Source organism: Dermacentor andersoni, chromosome 10, assembly GCF_023375885.2.
Source record: "Dermacentor andersoni chromosome 10, qqDerAnde1_hic_scaffold, whole genome shotgun sequence".
Taxonomy (NCBI): Eukaryota; Metazoa; Arthropoda; class Arachnida; order Ixodida; family Ixodidae; genus Dermacentor; species Dermacentor andersoni.
The window spans coordinates 116,307,340-116,329,281 of NC_092823.1; the positions used below are offsets into that span (position 1 = coordinate 116,307,340).

General features: G+C 42.6%; 1 protein-coding gene across 1 annotated transcript; it reads right to left on the minus strand.

Moving 5' to 3' along the window:
- Window positions 1-12,168: 12,168 nt before the first annotated feature.
- On the minus strand, window positions 12,169-17,564 carry LOC126544818 (CB1 cannabinoid receptor-interacting protein 1-like). The gene is made up of 4 exons (XM_050192309.3): window positions 17,334-17,564; window positions 16,150-16,247; window positions 15,178-15,322; window positions 12,169-12,570 (listed from the first exon to the last, which is right to left on the minus strand). The coding sequence occupies exons 1-4, from the start codon at window positions 17,415-17,417 to the stop codon at window positions 12,406-12,408; spliced, it is 492 nt and encodes a 163-aa protein (XP_050048266.1). The 5' UTR covers window positions 17,418-17,564; the 3' UTR covers window positions 12,169-12,405.
- Between the last annotated feature and the right edge of the window lie 4,378 nt (window positions 17,565-21,942).

Consider the following 21,942-nt stretch of genomic DNA (forward strand, 5'->3'; position numbering starts at 1 on the left):
CCCGATTATTATAAATGTGGAAGAGTCACATCAGATCCGCGTTCACGTCCTGAATGTTAACATAAAATATATTTCCCTTCGCACACTTTTTTTCGAAAACGGGTGTTTACACCGTGTACCGCAACATTTTGTCCCTTATACGTACACAATGCGGCAAGTCAATCGAATAACCTGGTAAGCAACTGAAATAGGAGTCGGAAAGCAAGTTTAAGACACCGGCGAGGATTTTACACCGACAGCTGTAGTGCTTGTCATGGGCTCTTCAACCCATTCGAAATGTCGTTTGAGGTCTGGGATCGCTATAGCCAAATGCTTAGAACAAAAAAATCAAACATTGTGCAACAACGTCAGCTTGACACCTGCGTGCATATCCCCGCAGTCGGTGTATACGCGCGCAGTGGGGGTCATAAATCGGGCACGTAATAGCTACAATATCACAATGGAATCATAAGGTCACCTCAGATTTGCTCCAACGTGTCCAGAAGAATGCACAAGAGACCCACAGAATGTTTCTGTTGTGGTGACTGTAAGCTCTAAGACAATTTCTACATTTTGCGGTTTATCTTGTCCCTCAAACGTAATCGTATTTATCTTACGTGCGCTTCGTTTCTATAACGCTGGTGCTTTCATCACGGCGCTTCCAGGTACTTCCGGGTCCTGAAAGGCGTGCGCATATCAGCGCGACATATATTGTTTTTGATAAACAACTTGCGCGCGCAAAGCGTTAGATGAAGGAATTGCGTCACGCAAAGCATTAGATGAAGGAATTGCGTCACGCATGATTGCCGGCCACACTGTTACGGGACAAGATAACTCCCAAAGGGAGCGAATGCTTTTGGGTGTACTGTAGACTGACAACGGTGTGCTTAGTTTATTGCCCGACTCACTTTCTATTTCTTTAGGAAAATTCGGATGCTTAGAACCTGTAATGCACGGTATTTCGCCCCTTTTCAGCACTTATCTAATCCCTTTGGAGCGTTTCAGAAGAAACGACGCGTCAAATGACGTAGGAAAAGTGGATATTGAAAGATAATATTTACCAGGCAATGAGCTCGCTGCCAAGAGCATTTTTTTCCCAAGTTTGGGCAATCCAGACGGTGTGCATGCTGCAAGTTTTAGCAACGAAATAACCTTAATGCGCGATGGCGGTGACGTGAAAGATCATATCATAGTTCCCATCTTGATGTGTGGGGGCGTGAAGGATGACATCACAATTTCATGCTGACGTAACGGTGGCAGAAAAAAAAAAACAGATAACTTCGTGGTTGCATCGCGATGTACGCACCTTCGGCGTGAAAGAAGGCGTCACGATTCTCATCGTGACGTCACCAGCATTGCATCTTTCAGTTGTAAGTACCGGCTGTGCCGTGACATGTCACGATTTTCCCGCAGTGCCAATATGCCGATCGAGTGTTCATGTGTTCCTGCGTTCAAATGTGCTGTTGTAGCCTGCCCAAGAAAATTGCAATGTCCGTTTATTTTGTATGTATATAAACGTATTTACCACGTCAACGACTTTTGAGCCTCAATGACGTTCTTTCGCTTGTTTTCTCTCCGGCCCGCACAGGCGCTACAGAGAAGAGTGGCGGCAACAAATGAGCCACTATAATAAACAACACATGTTCGAAGACAGTCGACTTGAAACATCTTGCAATTAGTCTCGGAGACGATGGAAGCCGGAAGGCAATTGTAGTCCTGGCTTGTTTTTGGAATTAATTATTGAAAGTACAACTTACTCCCGCACTGGTGGCACCTAGCCTTAATCAGTGGTCAATACGGAATAGCAAGTAGCCGGGAAAGATAAAAAAGAGGCACACAAATTGATATTAATGCAATGTGTTTATTGGAACAAGTATAAACGGGAAATATGACGTCTACAGTGGAAGGTCGATTGCTTCATGCGAGATAACTTTTGACTGTACGAGAAAACACAGCTCTACTTGACCTTACCATTACCAATAACTACCTCTTTTTCAGCGCCCAAGTTAAGAGGGGGCGTTGACGCCGCAATCACTTGCAATGCATCTCTTGAAGTATGCAGAAAGGCGCATTCGGAAAGTTCACATGTTACAATACGCCGCCCTCACATGTGTTGTTTTGCTTGTCGCCGTTAGTCTGAATTTCGTGCCGTGGGTAGTTTCATCGTTTCTTAACCTGTTCAGTCAAAAGTGGTGAGTTACGACCGCCAGACAATTAGCTGTTTTCGTGCGACTGCGCTGGCCGACAGACTTGGCGTCCGACGATGGGACGAGCACTCTACACCCAAAGCTTTCGTAAGCCTCCAAAGAAATTATGTTCTGCGCAGGGTTACCATTTCGACACCCGTACGGCTGACGTTTTACTGCATCACTTTCAGCACTGAAAGCTCGGGATGCTCAAGTCGAATGGCGGGCGATTTCAATATACAACTGTAATGGCAGGCCACCAAAACAACTTTCGCGCCTTTGAGAACAAAATGACGTCACTTGTTTTTAACGGACTTGGCGTCACACCATTTTTTTTTTATTCCGCCGGAAGTGTTCTCTCCTCACACACATGGCGCTAAGCCCCATGAACCACCGATGAATCGTTGTTTTGAACGTGAGCTTCTATGGAAACTTCACTACCAGGTTTAACTTGCTTAAAGCGCGCGAGTGACTAAAACGCGCAGAAAGAAAAGTTTGTGACGCAATAACGACGCGGGAACTCGGCTACGATACAAGGCAGCTCAAGGTAATGTGGGAGAGAACCTCTGATGCGGTAAGGGTAGCCATGGCCTCCTCTCACGATGGTCTGGCAACATTTCATTTGGGTCTCAGTGACACTACGCTATTTTGAAAAAAAGAAATTATTTCTGTAGAGCCCTCCCTGAACAGCTCTTCGCAGATTCCAGTGTGTGACCAAAATAACTGATGAGAAATATACATTTAAATAATGGCACAAGGCCTATGTGGGGAATTGAGTAAGGGAAAGAAAGCTACCGTATACACTCGTATGAGGGCAGCACCCATGTAAGGGCCGCAACCCCAACCTGGCAGCCAAAAATTTGAAGAAAAAAGAAATGTCCGTCGGGGAAGCGATCGCGTTGGATGATCCGATGCCGCGCGCGCACGCATAGGCGAATTTTCGCTTACAGCGCACTTCCACGTGTCCCTACTAGATAGCGAGCTGCGCGCTGACCGTTGATGCAATGGCACGTTCGGTAGTTGCCGGCTGAGCCGGCACCATTTTGACCAAAACGTTTGGTCCCGTGTAAGGGCCGCATCTCGTCAAAATTGTGAAAAAAAAGTGGTCCTTACAAGAGTCTACATGGTATGACCACCCTGATATGGCTCACTATGTAAGCTTCGCTCTTTGATGTTAGCCCGTGGTCGGACCCAGTCCTTAATCGCTTCCTAATTCCGGTATGTATACCCGAATGTCATTTGCATTCACAGACGAATTGGCGAACAATTGGAGCTACCTCCTTTGAGCATGCATGGTAGCTTACACGCGGAAGTGATTGCAGGTGGTTGGGGTCATTGTGTTACTGTCGCCACCGCCAAAGGCGATGTCTGTCATGGCATACCTTCCTCTTACCTTGGTTATAAGGACTTGTGCTCCTCGAGATAGCCATTTGGGAAGAGGGTAGTCTGGATTAGAGACCACAGCCAGCAAGTTTTCACTGCAGCGTTTTACTCATTTGGACTGCTGCCTACCACGTTCTACCACTGTCATTGAGCCAGGCTGCACAATTTTGCATCTCGGGCATGCAAAGACCACTTAGGAGATGGCACACAAGGGCAATGGTTATGCTTCCTTTGTGCACATGCAAGTGATAGAGTCATGTGGACGAAATGAAGAAGTTTCGAGTGGCACAATTTTGAATACAGACCCGGGCACACTCTTAGACTGCCAAATGAAAGCGAAAAGAAAGCTGGCCTTCATGCATATACGCAACACATACTTCGTGTCATGCTAAGCAAGTTTCACGGTTCACTTTGTAGACCAACCTGTTAAGCAGGTTAGACAAAAGATTCTTACTCAAGTGAAACAATGCAAAGAAATGTTACAATGTGCTTTGCGGCTTGTAAAGATCTTTTATTACACTGAATTCTAAAACATTGTACAAATTTCTGACATCAATATTGCATAGTGAACAACAGTATATTTGTTTTTGTTTTTTCTCCACTTATGGACAGAATTCACAAACTACCAGTAAGAGTTTGCTCTTGCCCTAACTTGAGGCCTTAAAGTGCCAATGAAGACAGCAAAATAACTGCCCATATTAACAACCCACAAAGTCTTCTGCACATTCGAAATCAGCGAGTATAGGAAAATGATGAAAAAGTGTTAACCAAAAGGTCTACGTATTCTTGAAAGTCATGTCAAAAGATCGCGAGAACATTTGGCACATAAAAAAATGAGAAATTCAGAATAACTGTTCCGATAACATTATATTACACTATCCAAACACAGTTGTAAAACCAGAAAGCTGAACGTGCAACACACCAGACACTTGTACACAGATCACGCTTACCATATATCCATAGGAGGGTGCCCACAAACTGAACTTTATATAACAGAAATGTTGAAAAATACAAAATATATGAAATGTGGACGTAAGAGGCAACTTTGTTCAACTGTAAGGATCAAGTTGATACAGTCATACACTGTAAACTGAACTGCCAGATTTTAGACAACCTGTAAAGCATTCCTAATTGTTGTAACACGATCAAATAGGATGAGCTGTTAAATTTATCCTGGGTAGTAGTCATAATTATGAACTTACATGAGTGACAGAAAACATCAACCATGACAGTGGACTAAAATACAAAAGTACCATAGCACTGGAACATCAAACATAATCACAATTATGTATGAAGCACAGTATGTCTATGCAGCGTGCATAACAATGTTTCTCAATGTTTCACAAATACAACAGTATTATAATTTTGGCAAACAGTGAAACAGACGTGTACATAGCAATTATGGCAGATTAGCACAAGCAAGCAAATAGTAGCACTGGGAAAATAGCATAAAAAGCTACTGATAGCTGCTTTCCAGGCACAAATATATGGCGCCATGAGTCACAAACAGCTACAGAAGATGTTAAAAAAAAGAAACATGAAGAGGGCATTCATGGGGCTATGGCCACAAAGAGTCCTTTGGACAACAATGATGTACATCACGACTCAAAAGCAGTCGACAACACGCCATCTACATAACTATATTCGAGCAGTACTAAACGGGTCAAAAACAAAAAGAAAGGACATGTGTTGCACTTGCTTCAGAACACTCTTTTCATTTATTTATTGTTGGGAGACTGCACAGCCTGCCTCCATTTTTTTGTCATCTTTGGCCTTCTTGTCACTGTTCAAATGTAAAGACGTTTGAAAAAAAGCCCAATTTACATCTTCGGTATCACCCTCAGTGGTAGCTCCTTAGATAAGCATCTCAATACTCACTGTTGCATCAATAACGACCCAGCTATAACTGGTCCTTCAAACAAGCAGCAAGTTCACGTGCACTCAGGTGTTGCACAGAGGCGGCACTTTAAAATGAACTTTATATTCGATGCAACTTTGCAATACTTGCCTATTTACACAGGTACCACACTCTGTGGCACCCGTGCGGTAAGCCATGGGTTGAACAAGTGCCACATTGTTGTATCTGCGTGTGGTACCTGTATGTGGTACACTGTTGTACTTATATAATGCATGCAGTGACACTAACAAAGATATCACTGTGGGTCCTTCTTATGTCTTTCTTGCACGCTTTGTCCAGATCGAATGACGTAAGAGCATGCATTGTCGGCAGTCAAGACAGTCTGAAGGAGCAGTTCCCTCAGTGAGAACAATGGTTCCATCTGTCACAGCAAAATAAAGCATCCACCAAAAGTAACGCTAACTACAGAGCATTATAATACTGACAACAGATGGCACTACTGTTCAGTTATTTGAAAAGCTCTGCATTTTTCACTGAGCACCATTTCAATGATAGTTACTTGTAGTTCGCTCTGAAGAAAACAGGTGGGCACTGCCTTCAAACACATTGTTAAGGAGCATTCACCATGAAAACACACCTTAGGCCAAAATATGAGTCTGAATGAGCAAGCAGTTACAAGCCAATTACACCTGGGTCCTGTACCAATGCAACACTTGGTATATCATGGCTCATATGAAAGCATGCATTCCACTTTGGGGCAGGCATTGAAAAACTACTGTTAGAAAACGCAATTGCCAATCAAGTAAGCTTGCCTTTCACAATGTCTTCACTAAACAAGTTGGAAGAAAATTAATCAAGTTTTCATAGATTAACATTACTCAGTATATTATACTCTACATTTATGGCAGCCTTATAAATGGTGGCCCCTTCTACACCTTGATTTTTTTTTTACAGCTTCAGCTGTGGCCAGTCTCTGATCATCATAAAACGTTTCAGTTCCCACAAATTCTGTTCCATTCAACAAGCAATACCTACAATGAAACTGAAAATGATCATGTTTCTGTTCACACGTAGACGTAGATTATACTGATACCAAGACAAATAAGCTGAACTCGACACTAACACAACACTTCAACATCAGCACTGGCTAAACAATGTAATTCCTTTAAGAAAAAGCTCATTCGGCAGAAACTAATCTCCCAGTTGTCCCTCGGAAGAGCTTGCTACAAACGCAACAAATGCTGTAATCCAGACACACAAGTCAACCACCGCAAGAAGCTGCCACAAACAAGTACAATTTAGTGACCATCGATGGATATGCAGCTCCTAACTACAACAGTGTCATCTAAAATGTGTACACGTCAATAACAATACTGCTCCTTTAAAAGTGCAGCATCGTGCTAATGAACACGATCCACAAAAGGGGCACAGACAAAGACCTTTACATGTCAATATGGCTGACTCAAGCATGACGGTAATAGTGATTTTTCTCACACCTACCTATCACAGATCACATAGACACTTCTCCACAAGTTCAGGCAGAGCTAAGCTCATATATTTGACGTTCACGGCAAATGTGTTGCTAGGACTCTTAACTGTAGCCAGAACATGAATTGATAAATTACAGGAACACATTAGACTGTGCCTACCCTCAATGTATGAAACGTTACATTTAATGCTTATGCATGACTGAACATCAACACACACACCTTTTACCTACACACATTTCACCATTGTAGGTGAAAACACTGCTTTTTCAAATTATTCTGCTGTAAATTTATTGCAAACTGATTGCATTTTCTCCTTACGATGTATATGTAGAAAGCAGCAAAATGGATCAACTGATAACTTTTAAAGATTAGAGTATGCCACTTTAAACTCAGTCCAATGAGGCATCCAATACGCCAATGGCTACAGCACCCCCATTTAAAGTACAATAAACTGCTGAAATGAGCAATACCTATATCTTTTGCAGAGCTTCCAATTTTGGGCTTTGAAAGCATGCAAAAACGAAAACATCTTAATTCTTTTTAATGGCTTGACTCATTTAGTAGACACAATACGAAGAAAACTAGCAAGAAATACCCATCTTCCTCCAGTGGAAAATTCATGTTACTAAAGATCAGTGGCACCAACCACAATAAAACAACATGACGACAAAACAGCAAAGAAAAAAGGGGGGGGGACGTGAAACAGACCTAGTCCTGTCCTTTCTTTCGTGCCCTGTTTTTCCATCATAAGCTGTACCAACAAGCTCAAGTTCAGACCCTTCTGCAGAAATAAAGCAAACCTTCCCCAATTCAAATTTCCTCTGCAAGCCTTCTTGTTCATTTAGTTTGGTAGTTCACCTATATGGACAAGCATAAAATTTGTTCTGGCTGCTGGGGTGCATAAACTGAAAAATATATATATATATATGATAAGCTTCGCTCATCAACCAAAATTCCATGTATAAGGCAAAGCTGGATTAACTATCTCGACTCATCAATTCACTAATCAGGTCAGGTTTCCAAACAATTATAAAAGCATGCATTTGTTGATGTCTATTACACATCCTTTGCAGCAAAAAAAAAAAGAGGAGGAAGTGGTTAAATGAAGTCTGTAGATATTCATAAAGTGATATGGTAGGTTCATCAACGGAAGATGGCTAGACGAAGATGTAGGTAAAGAAGGAAGATGCCAACTTTTCCAATGACAAAATGACTGGGAATGCTCAGTACCTCTGTAAAATGGAGTGACACTACAGCACACCACAATTACCTAACATTACCTGTCTCTGAAGGAATGCTAAACCAACTATTAAATTTAGTAGTTTCATAGCTGCCCATCCAGAGTATTTAGATAATCAGGCAGTGCCAACATTGAATGTTTCTTAACTAGTCAAATGACTTCTTTACATAAATTCTTGGAATGTCAAAAGCTGGTGCAGTTTACCTACAAACATCGTGCATAAAGTTTGAACTATCTGATGGGCAGCCCGTTGGCCTAGCAATGTGCTCCCCTTCACCATTGCAAACTACTAACTTTGTATAACAACACTAGTACAAAATTTTTTATGGCCGTGCTTACTAGTACAGATAGCACCATAAAGTTCGCTGTGTTTTTGTAAAGGTTTCCGTCTTCTCAAAAATTGTCTATAAATATGCATGGAAGATTTCTCGCATCGCTCGGCCTGTGACAATCATTATTGCATATTCAGGAGAGTTCGACAGGTGAAATTTTCTACAATGATTCGTCATCAGGTATCATTTAAGATGTGAATGCCAGTTGATGAAACGCCTGCCAAATGTGTCGGCAAGCTCTGCACATCAACATGTCACTGACACACCTGGATCGTAGCTGTAATGCTGTGCCAATACTGATGTAATTGGCTAGTCAACATATACAGCTGCTGTCACGCTGCATAAAAAGCTAAGCTTGAGCTGACTCAAGCACTTCACATGAACATGAAACAGGATATGCTAAGACTGTATTAACGCACAACATGTGTCTTTCAACTTCTGAAACACTGCAAGATTCAGACAACTTGTGACTGATGATGAAAGCCCATGAACAAAAATCTATATAAGGTTCAGAATTTTATGCTCCCAAATATTAGCACCATAATATGAGCTACCTTTCAGACAAGAGCCTCATCATAAGTAATTTGACTAAGAGCCATAGCTAGCAATAAGTTCTTATGTCATAACATAGACAGCTGACTATCACTTCACACGTCACTAAAGAGCTCACAAATAGCTACGAGCGATTACTCAAGACACAAAGCAGCTCACAGAACCACATGAACACAACATCAAGGGCAAGCCACGAGCATATTGACCAAGTAGCGCAAAAGATGCAGCCACGTTCACAAATGACGCAATAAATAGCATTGTGCAAGAAAGTAGTACAGAGTGATCATAAGAGATAACTGAGTCGCACTACTAACTGTGTGTTTCTGCCATTTAAACCTCAAAAGAGTTCACGCATTCCAAAAAATCTGTGCAAGTTCCCTCAGCTATCAGGAGCCTGTCCCACCAATTAACTGCTAACTAATTACATTTAGCTAGTAACGAAGCTAACACAGTACTACGCTATAATAAAAGCCATAGTTTGGCACAAACAGTTCACAGAAAGCTCAGCTGTTATAATGTAAAATTTGCTAAATTGCAGCTAAGAATAACATTTGAACAGAAGCTGACAAGGATCTGAATAAAATGACATACTATTACTTAAGCATAAGGACATGCCAAAGCAGAATAAAGTTCAGCTAGTGGAGGAAAATGACAATGCAAGAGAAGTTGCGGTTGAAAACATTTTGCAGCAACAGACAAGTTAACAGTAACATGAATATAGAGCACATCCATGCTGGATAGACCCCTATAAGTTTGCTTGTGTGCTTAACAATTCAACATTGATGATAACACCTTGATATTAACAGTAACACATAACTTAATGTTCATGTCATAAGCAAGAATATTACAACAGCATTTTCACCTATAGAAAGAAAAAGAAGCCACATTACCCCATTACAGTAAAAGCCTTCGCAGGGTTTCAAGTGGACGAGTATTTAGGATTGTACATGACTGTGAGCAAAGCTGCCACTACAGTCTAGCAGAGAACAATGTTTATTATCCTGCTTGCAAGCTAACAATAAAATACAAGATCATGACAACAGGGCAGAAATACTCGACAGGAGAAAACTCCATTTTTATGACTGCTACGAACGACATGACACTGTCAGAAGCACTCCTATGGCATGACGAGATACCACGCAGACCCCACGACATGATGGCACCATGTGATGACTGAACAACTCTCTCATCAACACTGCTCCCATCACTGAAGCCTCTAGATAGAACCATTATGCAAAAAAGGTGAGGCGTGCAGACAGGACGCAAGAGAAGAGAAGTGGACAACACGAACGCCGTTCATGTTGTCCACTTCTCTTGCGTTTTGTCTGCACGCCTCACCTTTTTTGCATACTGAATCCTTACCAACTAGCTCAGCTTTCTGTCGTTCTAAGATAGACCCAGTAGCTTTACTAAGTAGTGCCATTCTTTAATCTGTGGCCACCACCTTACAATTCATTCCTCGAGCCGCTTCTGTGTGAGACATGAGCCTGCCTCCTCTGCCTTTCACATTTCAAACATCAGGAATAACATAGCAGCACTTCCATTTTGCACCAGAATTTGACAAGAGTGAGGGCAAAGTGGCAACGAGCAGGACAGGTTGGCAATACTTAGTCAACAGAAAACGATATGGAGTGGCTTTAGCCATGACAGGTGATCATGTCGCTCATTCATCTTCACCAGGTGTCACCCGTCTCCCTTCCATGCCATCACTCCACACTGTTCTTCACATAGCGTTACTCATCTGCCAGCCCGCACTGAACACCTATCAGGGTTTTCTCCTCACAAGCATTTCGCTCCACGATGATCACGACATAACTATAGCTGCAAATAAGTGCAATCAATCAAGCATTGAGCCCTTATACAGTGTCAGGGTAGACTGCATGCACAATTTGCTCAAAACTCAAGGAGACAGCACGGTTTTCAAAGCAGCCTTTTGCAACACTGAAAAACTGAAATTGGCAGCAACTACAGCAATCTCAATGCAAAAATTGCAACAAACACTTTTTCATGATGCTTCCAGTCAAGAGCAGGCTTGTCTCATGATGCAACCATTGGCAATCGAGTGAGGAACTAAAACTTGCGATCACTGACGATATGCTCCCTTGCTATAAACGGCAAGGCAGTGCAGATGTGGACAATGAAAGTGATGTCTTTCAAGGCACTCACTGGTTAACTACTGTGACCTTTTGTCTCAACGGCTAGAAAAATGTGCACCTCTATGTTTGAGTTTGTCAGCTCATGGTAAGGTGTCACCAGTGTGATGAAGTTATTTGACTAGATATTTCACAGTAACCTTAACTAGGCGCCCCAAAAACCAGAGATAGGAGATCTAACAACCCCCTGTAAATGTACTGTTAACACTAAGATTTATGCAGACGTATGCAAGGTAGTAAAGATGATACAATAGTGTACTCAATGCAATCAAGGCAAACAAAACATTGTCAACGATACCGTCCAAAATAAAAATGCACCTTATATAACAAGTGCTGAACAAAGGTCAGATAAAAGAAGGGTCTCCACTTTTTCTATTTTGCAGCTTCATATGTTCTGCAATATTTCCAGCTACTTAAACAGCTAACTTAAATTTACCAACCGTTAGCAACTATTGCTTGAAACTTGCAATGTAAAACTGCTTATTAAGTGCAAATTACTCAAAATGCCAACTTCATGACTATCCCAAATGAATGCATCTATCAAAAACAACTTGATCACCATACATGAGAAGGATAGGAGCACACATATCAATATAAAGACAAATGACCCCTTTCAGCAAGGTGGTCTCCAACCACTTACTTAAAAATGTTCCCAAACATGACCTCACAGAGCTCGCAGATCATTCCAAGGGTAACCTATACACCTACCACCCCAGGCAAAAAGGACAGAGCACTGAGTAAATCACCTCAATGACACATCATCAGCGCAAATCACGAAAACAAGCCACAGGTACAAAAGAAGGTGGAACGAGTACAGCGAGACACTTCTAGCACGAACTGCAGACATGATAAACTTGCCATTCAAAACATGTTCCCTTGTGTCCCACCTAAATTGGCAATGTAGCAAGGGCAGAGCTCTTTGAAAGGCTGGGGAAAGGTGGCCCAACCATCTAACATGCATTCAGCACTCGTTCCGCGTAAAAGTTGTCAAAAGGGCCAGAGCTCATGAACCATGTATGCCAAGATGACATGTTGTGCTGCAATGCCAAGTAATGAGTAAACGGCAGGCATGCATGACCGATAGGCAACGACGTGCTCGTCATCACCTGCAGCAATCTGGCATTAGCACAGGCCTTAGATGTTTTACAGGCTGGTCAGTCAAACAACAGATTGCTGGCCAAGTGTGCTTCCAAGCCTCTGCAAAATCGAAATTTGCATGTGCTTGTGGACAATTACCGAAAGCTTTGCTTGTTGACCACTAGGCTCCCCGACGAGCGACTCACTTCACAATCAAGGTCAATCTGGTGCAGGGCGTTACCCCAGGTAACATGTTCCGTGTCCTTTTCCTTGTAGAACTTGACTTGCAAGTTAACCATGAGCTCGCCAACATCAAGAATCTGGAAGTGAGAAGAAACTGCAAGTCATCACAGATTCCACGTACAAGTGCCCGAGAAAGGGCAGTGTGGAAGAGCTTCTTAAAAAGATTTAAATCCACTGCTCAAAAGAAATTTTTCATAACAAAGGCTTCTATGTGCTGCATTGTCATGCTACTGCCTCTAGCCAGATGAATGACCATCAGTTCCTGGCCACTGGACAAGATGATGATAGTTTACAAGTTAACTAATTATTAAGCTTCCGCACCTAGAGTATGAGAAAGTCGAGTTATTTATGAAATAAGTTGATAACATAAAGCGCAGGCTCAAAATGCCAAATAACACACATACCAGTGACAAAGCATAGTGCGCAAAATAAAATTGAGGTATATAAACAGTTTTAAAGTAAATGAAAATGTGCTGCCATTGATAATAGCACCCACATGTCGGATTATTCCATTCACTTACAACTACTGAAGACTTATCAACCTGGTGCAAAAGAGTCAAATTACTGTTTGGGTGTTTTACACGTTGCACGTCAGAAAAAAAAACAGCACTGCCGCACTGGCTCAGTGGTTATGGCATTCTGCCATAGAGCCCAAGGTCAAAGGTTGTATTACACTTTGTAGTGGCCACATTTCAATGAGGATGATAGCAACAACACTTATATACCTAAGATTTAGGTGCCTGTTATACAACAGCAGGTGGCTAAAACTAATCCAAGGACCTCTACTATGCCATTTCTCATAGCCCCAGCGTTACATTTCGATCTCATAGCCCTGGCATTACATTTTGACATCCAACCACATGAATCAGTCAACCATTGGAACAACAGCCAACAGTTTATCAAAAAGAAAAGCATGCAAGGTGAAATCCCTGCTATACATTAACCACATCCAAGAGATGTCAGGACAACGTGGCCTGCAGCAGAGTGAGAGATATACGCAGCTGCAGCGAACTTTTCTACAACAGCTGCAAGCTGTCAAGCGAGACCTATTTGGAAAGCAGCTGCCGTGCCGTAGCTGCAACCCGTTTCATGCACCTCGGCTTAGACGTGCCATTTTGTCGAGATCACAGGTGGACTGCACCAAGCGTTCTTTCACGCTTCATCGATATACAGTGCAGTTGTGTTTACGACTGCCTCCTCGGCTTAGCTTCCACATGATTTATCTCTCCCTGCCCCATTTATGTGCAATGTCAACTTGTTTAAAATGAAACTTGCCACCCACTGTTCACTTCGCATTGTCTAGTACTGACTTTTATACAGTAAGCGTTACCTTTGGTAAAGGGCATTATGTTTGAAGACACTCATTCACATTGTTCACATGAAATCAAATGGTAGTCGGCACCTGTAGTGAACAGTAAATACCGAATTATGGTTGCAGAATTGTTAAATAATTTATGTGCAGAGCAAGCTACCCCCAGTGACTACTATTTTTTTTCTTAAGCTTGCTAATTAACAAATACTTGCCAGGTATACTTGTGCACACTTCAATTAGATTTTATAAGAGTGTAGCAAATGTCTTTACTGCTACTCTGATCTTCAAATGTTATTTGTCGAATAGACTTATCTATAATGCCACAGAAAGTATACTGTCTTTCAGATAATCTATCTCAATTATATAGATAAAAATAGTAAATTAAGAAGAATTAAATATTCGATGGGCCAAATTGGCTTTGTCACCAACACACAATTCATATCAATATATACAAGCCAATTCGAACTGATAGCACAGTACAGGTCATTATTTATTTGTTTTATTTATTTATTTATGTTAGATACTGCAGATCCTTGGCTCTAAGCAGGTGGGCAGTTGCAAAATTACAGACATAATACGAAAAGTAACAATGGAAATCGCTTCGAGATTAGTGTACTAACAGACATAACAAAATACCAAACACCAACAATGGAATCTGTTTCAATATTACTGTAGTAAGACATCATACAATACAAAAGAACAACAATGGAACCTGTTCCTAGATTAGCGCAATAACAGCGCTACAATAATTAAAGGGGGAACATAGTATAAGCTCTACAGTTCGGCAAAAATATTGGTAAAGGTGTCTCATGTGGCACACTATGTAAGCATCTATTGTAAAAATTATCTTGTAAGTCCTCATGCCAAATTCGAGCTTTAGTTACTGCTTGATTAATGGTTACGTGTTTTCTTTTAGTGCGAACCACACTATCCGTGATATATGCAATTCAATGCAGAGTCAAATTTTTTTTTTATTGAGCTCTACAAGTTTAGGACTACTGCCATGAAAAACGGAAGAGTGCAGTAAGTTCATGGCTGTGCTTATAGCACATGTATATAAATGGGCTGGTTAACACATTCTAGAACGGAAAAAAACTTCGCCTTGTGTTTTTCACTGCTTTTCTTCATTAACATTCTGTGTTTATACTTTGCCTTCTTGGATTTGTTCTGTTGCAAGGCACATTGTCGACAACCTACTCCCTCCTTCTACACTGCTTTTTGCAGATGTCTCTCCCCCACCCCCTCTTTTTTCTTTTTGAACTCTTTTTCATTTAAAGGTGGCAAAAGGATGGGGCAAAGGGGGAGGGGCGTAACAGCAAGCAATTAGGATACACTTGAATTCTCACAAAGCACACAAAGTCACAACACACACCTGTAATGCAAGCGGGATTTTATCCCGCTTCCCGTTCTTTGTGACACCCACACCAAGGCTCGACCATGTGATACAGTACGTCGAAGAGCTGTGGTCCCGCGATTTCTCCTTGGGAGAGTATCGTGATCCCATGAGTGAGATGCTCCTGCGAAATAAAAAAAAAACAAAGTTATATGTGTGTACACAGGTTCCCTCAAACTACAAATGTAGTACTACAAGTTCTTATCGAAAGTTTAAAAGCCATGCGAGCATACAATGCCCCAGGAAATGTGCAATGAAGCCAAACACAATCTTCCAGCATGTCTGCTATTCAGACAGTTGAACATGCAAGATTTAACAATAGATTTGACATGCTATGGTACGCTGCCGCAAACCCCAATGCGGTCGAGGACTATGTTCGCGTCCTATCTCACACATCTGTGCTTTATTGAAAAGGCCTGAATTGTTGACAGCCTCAAGCTCCAGGAAAAACCTGTATCAATATGTACATACATACAGCGTAAAATTTACTAATTTGTGCTACACCAGCCTCAAGCACAAGCTCTAGTTGTAATTACTAAGGAGTTTTAGCTTGCATGTAAACAGATTACTTTTTACAGAAAATCAGATTACAGGTGACATGGCCATCATCTCGCGATACTAAGTGCAACCACAACGCACAGTTAGAAGTTAGACTACTTGGCACGATAACTCGTGCGCAGAAGCTCCAGCCCCATAGCTTTCACTTCCTTGCCCAATAATGTTGTCCATGAGTACAGAGCTGAAGAGAAGCTAGTCTAGGATAGGATCCATGGATATAGAGATAAAGAATTCTGAACAATCATGACATGCCCAACTAACTCACCCCAACACAGTGACCACGGCAATTGTTTGAACAGATGCTAAGCGCAACAGCGATGAGACACACAACAAACATGTAAGCATGTTGCAACTACACATACATGCACATAAAATAATGAATATTTAACTCACTCTAATGTTTGTGCTGGTCTAAAGCACAATGTTAGCGTATAGGATGTTTCAACGTTCAGTTTAATTGTGCTCTCAGTTCCGAAGCGGGCTCCATCCACCTGAAAAAAGAAAGGGGTGATGATGGCACTAGACAAATTGGCTCGCTTGTATGTAATGCTAACGATGAAGTACATTCTCAAGTGAGAATTGTTTACCCTAATTGTGTAAGTATGTTGCTGCCTTATTCCCAGTAATAAACAGTTAAGAATCCACCAGAAGCCAGCAAAAGAGCATGCTCCTGTCAGCTACACGAATCACTGGTCAGCAACTTTACTAACTGTAAGGCAGCTTTTTCTTCCTTTTTTTTTTTTTTTTTTGTCTGTTATGACACTTTGATGACATACTGACAGGTCAAAATTAAACTGAAGGCTGCAAATAAGGAAAGTGCGCAGGATCTAGATCTGCACCACCTTCGCGTTTTCGAAAATACCCACCCCGCCTGAACGGGGCGTATACGGAAAAATGACTCAGTGAGAAATTCGAACCGTGTAAAACGGATACGTGCAAAACCGCACGTACACCGCTGTCCGCAGTCGCGCACGCGCGCGTCTGGTGTCCGGTAACCTTGCGCTAAAGCGAACAGACAAACCACAAAATCTGGCATTTCAACAGCACTCTATCATCGACCGCACTATGTATCTCGATGCATGCCCGAGTACTACGCTGTCTTGTTCGTTTTCGCAGCTTCCACTACACTTTTTCTTTTTTCCTACGATGCCCGTTTCTGCAAAACGAACCACTCATACCTGACGCAACTGGCACGCGGAGGATCAACAGTACACGCCACCGCAACGTAATCGATAAAGCTTTGAAAACAGGAGCGAGCGCGCCCGCCTGATAGCTGTATCCGAGCCGACTAGGGGGATGCCGCCTGTTCGACTGGCAATCGCGCAAACGAATTACGCAAAAACACCGATTCAAATGAGCGTGGATGTGTTTTTGACCGTTGATATAATCATTGAACCGCCTAAAATCAACGCCAAACGTGTTGGGGCCAATGTGCGCGCCGCACTGTGCTTTCGGTTTCTGACCGTCGAGAGCGCCGCCCCCCTCCCCCCTCCAGTCTGCGGACAGTCACCCCGCAAGGGGGCTGCAAGTGTTTTGCGGGATCGCGGGATGCAGTACTTTACGGCGTGGGGGCTCACCTTGTAATGAACGTCCCCGTGGTTGTTTCCTTCGCGCTGCATGGATAAAACAACCTTGAAACTACGGCTCGGTTCGTCGACCATCGCTGTGTGCGTGCGGCGAAACCCGAAAGAAATATTGCGGGTTACGGCGCCGCCCTGAACGCAACGTGCACGCACCACTTGTGCTGCCCGTACTACCTGCCGTACGTACCACCTGCTCGCTTGTCGCAGCTTGATATCTGTCTTGTTGCTCTTACCTCCTTTCTCGTTGCGCAACTGCTGGAGAGTCAAACTTATTTGTAGTGTGCCGCCGTCTAGCGGTTGCAGCGTTAACTAAATTACCATTTCAGTGGCGCTGACTGACGAAAGGTTTTAATTCCAGCCAGGTCGCGAAGGGCTCCGAAACGCCCAGTGATGTCATATGCTATCTCCATATCTAAAAATACCGATCAGAAAAACTGTTTGTGCACAAAGGAATCAGGGATATTTGTCTAGATGCGGACAAGCTGGTCTGTTGTGGATCTACGTACGTTCCCTGAAACAGCACTGCATGGGATCTACTGTTTTGTTGCTTTCAAGAAAATGACTCGGGCGCCAGTTAGTCATATTCTCAAAAACCCTGCATAGGCAACTTGTGCCTATAACTGCTGGCCAAAGTTGGGTCCTTGCCCTCTTTAAAAATAGGGAATATGACCGCTTGCTTCCAGGCGGACGGAATACAGCTGGCAGAAAATGTTGCATAAAAAAGTGATAGGAGTGTTTTGTGTGCTTCGATCATCTCGTAAACTATTCGATTGTTTTCAGGGGCCGATTTATTGCAACAGTTTACTGTATCCTGAAATTCCGCCATATTTAGATAGACGGGGGTAACGTTCTTTTCCTTTCCGATCCAGAGGCAGTCGCACCGCTCGTTGCTAGTATTTAGGGAATGTATCTGAGTATATAAACATATGAACTAGAAATCTACTCAAAATGTGCCCCTAGAGAATCAGCTTGATCCTCAAGAGTATGTTACAAAAACAAATATGTTTATTTTGCTGGAAGAATACAAAATTTCCCTGCAGCAGGCAAAGTCTAAAGTCAAAAAAAGTCTGGCGAGGTCTTCCCTGGGTTTTTACTATTGATAGAGGATGAGTTTGCCTACCTTTAATCTTGTTCACCCTGTTCCAGGCTTTTCGTTCGTCAGCTATAAGAATTAATGCTGGATATGTATTTTTGCCAGCTTCCCTTTTTGGCAGAGCAGCGTGTTCTTCTACCCTCAGACTTTGTTTTCTTGAAAATTATCACGTTTTCTGTAGTTGGAGAGTCTCGAAGGCGGCTCCACACCTTATCCATTTATTTCGGTGATACATACTGGCGCCGCATCAACTATAAACACCGCCAAATATGCCACGGCATCATCGATAGGAAATGTACGTACGTAATCTCAGGTCAAATAGGTGACCCCTGTATCGTGTCCAGTCGGCGCAGTCGACTTTCCACCGGGGCACATGTGGAGAGCGCTGATCACCTTTCTGTTAGTTTTATGACAATGGGGAAATGCTTACTCCCGTATGGATTCACATTCCACTCCAGATACTGCACGAGTGTACGCGATGTGATGCTCAAATTTATAGATGAGAAGGTTTTGTTTGCCACGCTTTAGAATGTGGGCTCTTTCTTGTTTAGTAAGCATGCGCCTATGGAGACAGACAGACAGGCAATGAACTTTATTTCCTATGGAGAACAGAAAGTTTTACTAAGCGCCTTTTCGCTGCACAACGAGAATCTCTCCGAAGAGTGTTATGTGCATTAATTCTCCAACTACAATATAAGGCTCGGGAAGTTCTGCAATACAGCTCGAGTTCTGTTCTGGAAAGTTAATAGCTGGAAGGGATGTATAGAGAACTAATTGAGACTAGCTTATTAAACAGCACGGCTCTGACTGCAACTGCCTCAAGGGGCGTTTGCAGCAGTAAATGCAGGCAGACGACATGACATCCTTATCTACTATCAGGCACGTACCCAAGGCGGGGGCCCCGGGGGGGGGGGGCGCCCCCCCCCCCCCCCCCCCCCGAAATTAAGGCGCATACACCCCCCTCCCACTCCCCGCCCATGCCACCATTTCTCACACACATTCCTACAGCGCCGCCAAATCAATGTTGAGACTTCACAGCTATTCGGCGGTCAACATTTTGCTGCCTTTTTCACTCCTTTTGGATGGCGGTAGTTATCGGCGTCTCCTGGGATGTGATGGCCATTTTCCTCATCAATTCGGTGCCCGCACGATTAACTTGAGATGAATTCAGCTGTTACCGTCTATTCAACAGTCACGCCCATCGTTGTTGCTTCGTAAGTTCAACCTTCTTCGTTTAGACTGATCAGGGACCAGGAGAGGGCTTCAGTTCGTGGTCAGCTGGTCTGTATGCACGTGGAACGAGCTGCGGCCACAGAAAATGCCAATTGCGTTTAACTTTTTTTTTATTATTTCCTCGAGTGACGGCTCGCCGCGACGCTGACAGATCCTCAGAACCATAGGCCCGTGATATGGGTTAGATAAGGTGAAAAATAAAATAATGCAAGATAGCATCCATCATCAATCCCTGCAATAACCTTGAAACTCATAGGCAATATGACTGTCACCTGTTAACTCGCCTGGTTTTTCCCTAATTGTACAGCTCTTTTCGTGCAAAATTGCCAACTGGAAACAAGAGTCGCAAGTATTTGAGAAATTAAGCGACCTACTAAAGGGAGAGAGCCAAGGCAACAGCCAAACGGGAAGGAAAAGCGAAAATTAACAAATGTAACCGTTGTTTATGAAAATATTCATGGATCAACATCTCTTTATTTAAAAATGAAGTAGAGAAAACGCCGCCGGAAGTGGAGGACAATTCCGTGTGTTCTGAATGACGCTTCCACAGTTATCATTCGAGCCGCTTAACGTTGCCACTTCTCTGCTGTGCTTATGTAGATGTTTTTCTAACCTTTCGCGGTGGGCGCAGTACGTGTAGAGTCGCAGCTTCCTGCGCCATAGGTGTTTGTACGCGACTGGCGGCCACGCATAGTTACGTAACTTCCCAAATAACAATGAGAGTTGGTTGTGGCACTTAACTTGTTAGAGCAGTAAACGAGGGATCCAAAGGAACTGTGATGTATTGTTCTGCAAATATATATTCATGTATATTTCTTCCAGAGATAATTCAAAAAACGCTACTATAGTCGGATACAATTTAAGAGGAAGCTTTAGCTCGGGCCCAACACCGAGGCGGCCTATTCAAGTACACGTAAAACGCAAAAAAACGTTTTTCTGAGATAACCCCTAGACCGATTTTAATGAAATTTGTTGCATTTGAGAGAGACAGTTAAATTCTAGTGACTGTGTCAAGCGGAATTTCGATTGAGCGCCTGAATTTTGTTAAAAAGATTTTCAAATATTCGATAGTTTGTAAAAAAATAGAAGCACGAAGTTTACAAATCCATAGCTCCGCATCAAAAACAGATGTCGCGGTTCTGTAAACGGCATCCATTAGACCATTCAAAGCGGACAAATTCGATATATCATTTTACATCTTATGTGAATTTGTTACGTTGTTTACAAGGGTTCTGCAAAAGGTGTATTTCCATATTACTAAATTTTTTGAGATTCATATTTAACATATCACTTTTGGCCGCTTTAAATGTACTATTAGATGCAATTCACTGAATTGTGATATCATTTTTCGTTGCCCAAAGACAGAGTTGTAAACTTGATAGTCTCGTTTTCTGAAAATGTTCGATTTTTGATCATTTTTAATAAAACATTGACGATATAAAGCACAAATTCGAAACCAACAGTCACTAGAGTTTTTCTTTTAAATGCGACAAACCTCGTCAAATTTGGTGCAGTCGTTGCTGAGAAAAACGAATTCTCCTTTTACATGTATTTAGATAGGAGCACCCGAGCTAAAGCTTCCTCTTAAAGTCTGCAATGAAGCCCCGCCTACGCCCTCATAACCGCCAACCACTGTTCCTCCGCGAGGCTGCAAATAATTCGTACTTCAAACCTCTTCTGTTACCCAAATAAGGCGGTAACTACGAAAATAAAATTATTAGCGCGTAATTTTATACCTTTCCCTCGCCTATTACAGTGGTATGGCGAATACCTAATCCATTATTGAACTGAAATAACATGCTTGCTTCGCTACAACTATTTGTTGTGAAGTTTCATGAGTAAAACGGGTTCAGCAGTAAAATGAACTGCACATCAGACTTTTGAAGAGTGAAATGCTCAGACTCGATACATTTTGTCCATGTCTGTTGCACACCTCGTTGTTTCCGCCGATGAAAAGACTTTTGAAGAACAGCAGACGCTCCGCAGGTATCATGTACGACGCCATTTTGAAAAGGCCGCATGACGACGATGTTGTTTGCTTCTGTCATTGGCTGGCCGAGTAACACAATTCCGCGCGATCCGGGTGCTGATGGTGTGACCGCTGTCACACTGCGTGCCGCTCGGATGTGACGCACGGAGTGTGTCACATCCGATGCAAGGTGTGACGCTGCCCCCCGGCGCGTCACATCGGTGTAGGAAGGACTAGAGTGATTCGAAGAGAAAAGCGCTTACGTGCCTCTTGGAAAGATAGGTTTAGTTTGAGTTTCATTTCTATAT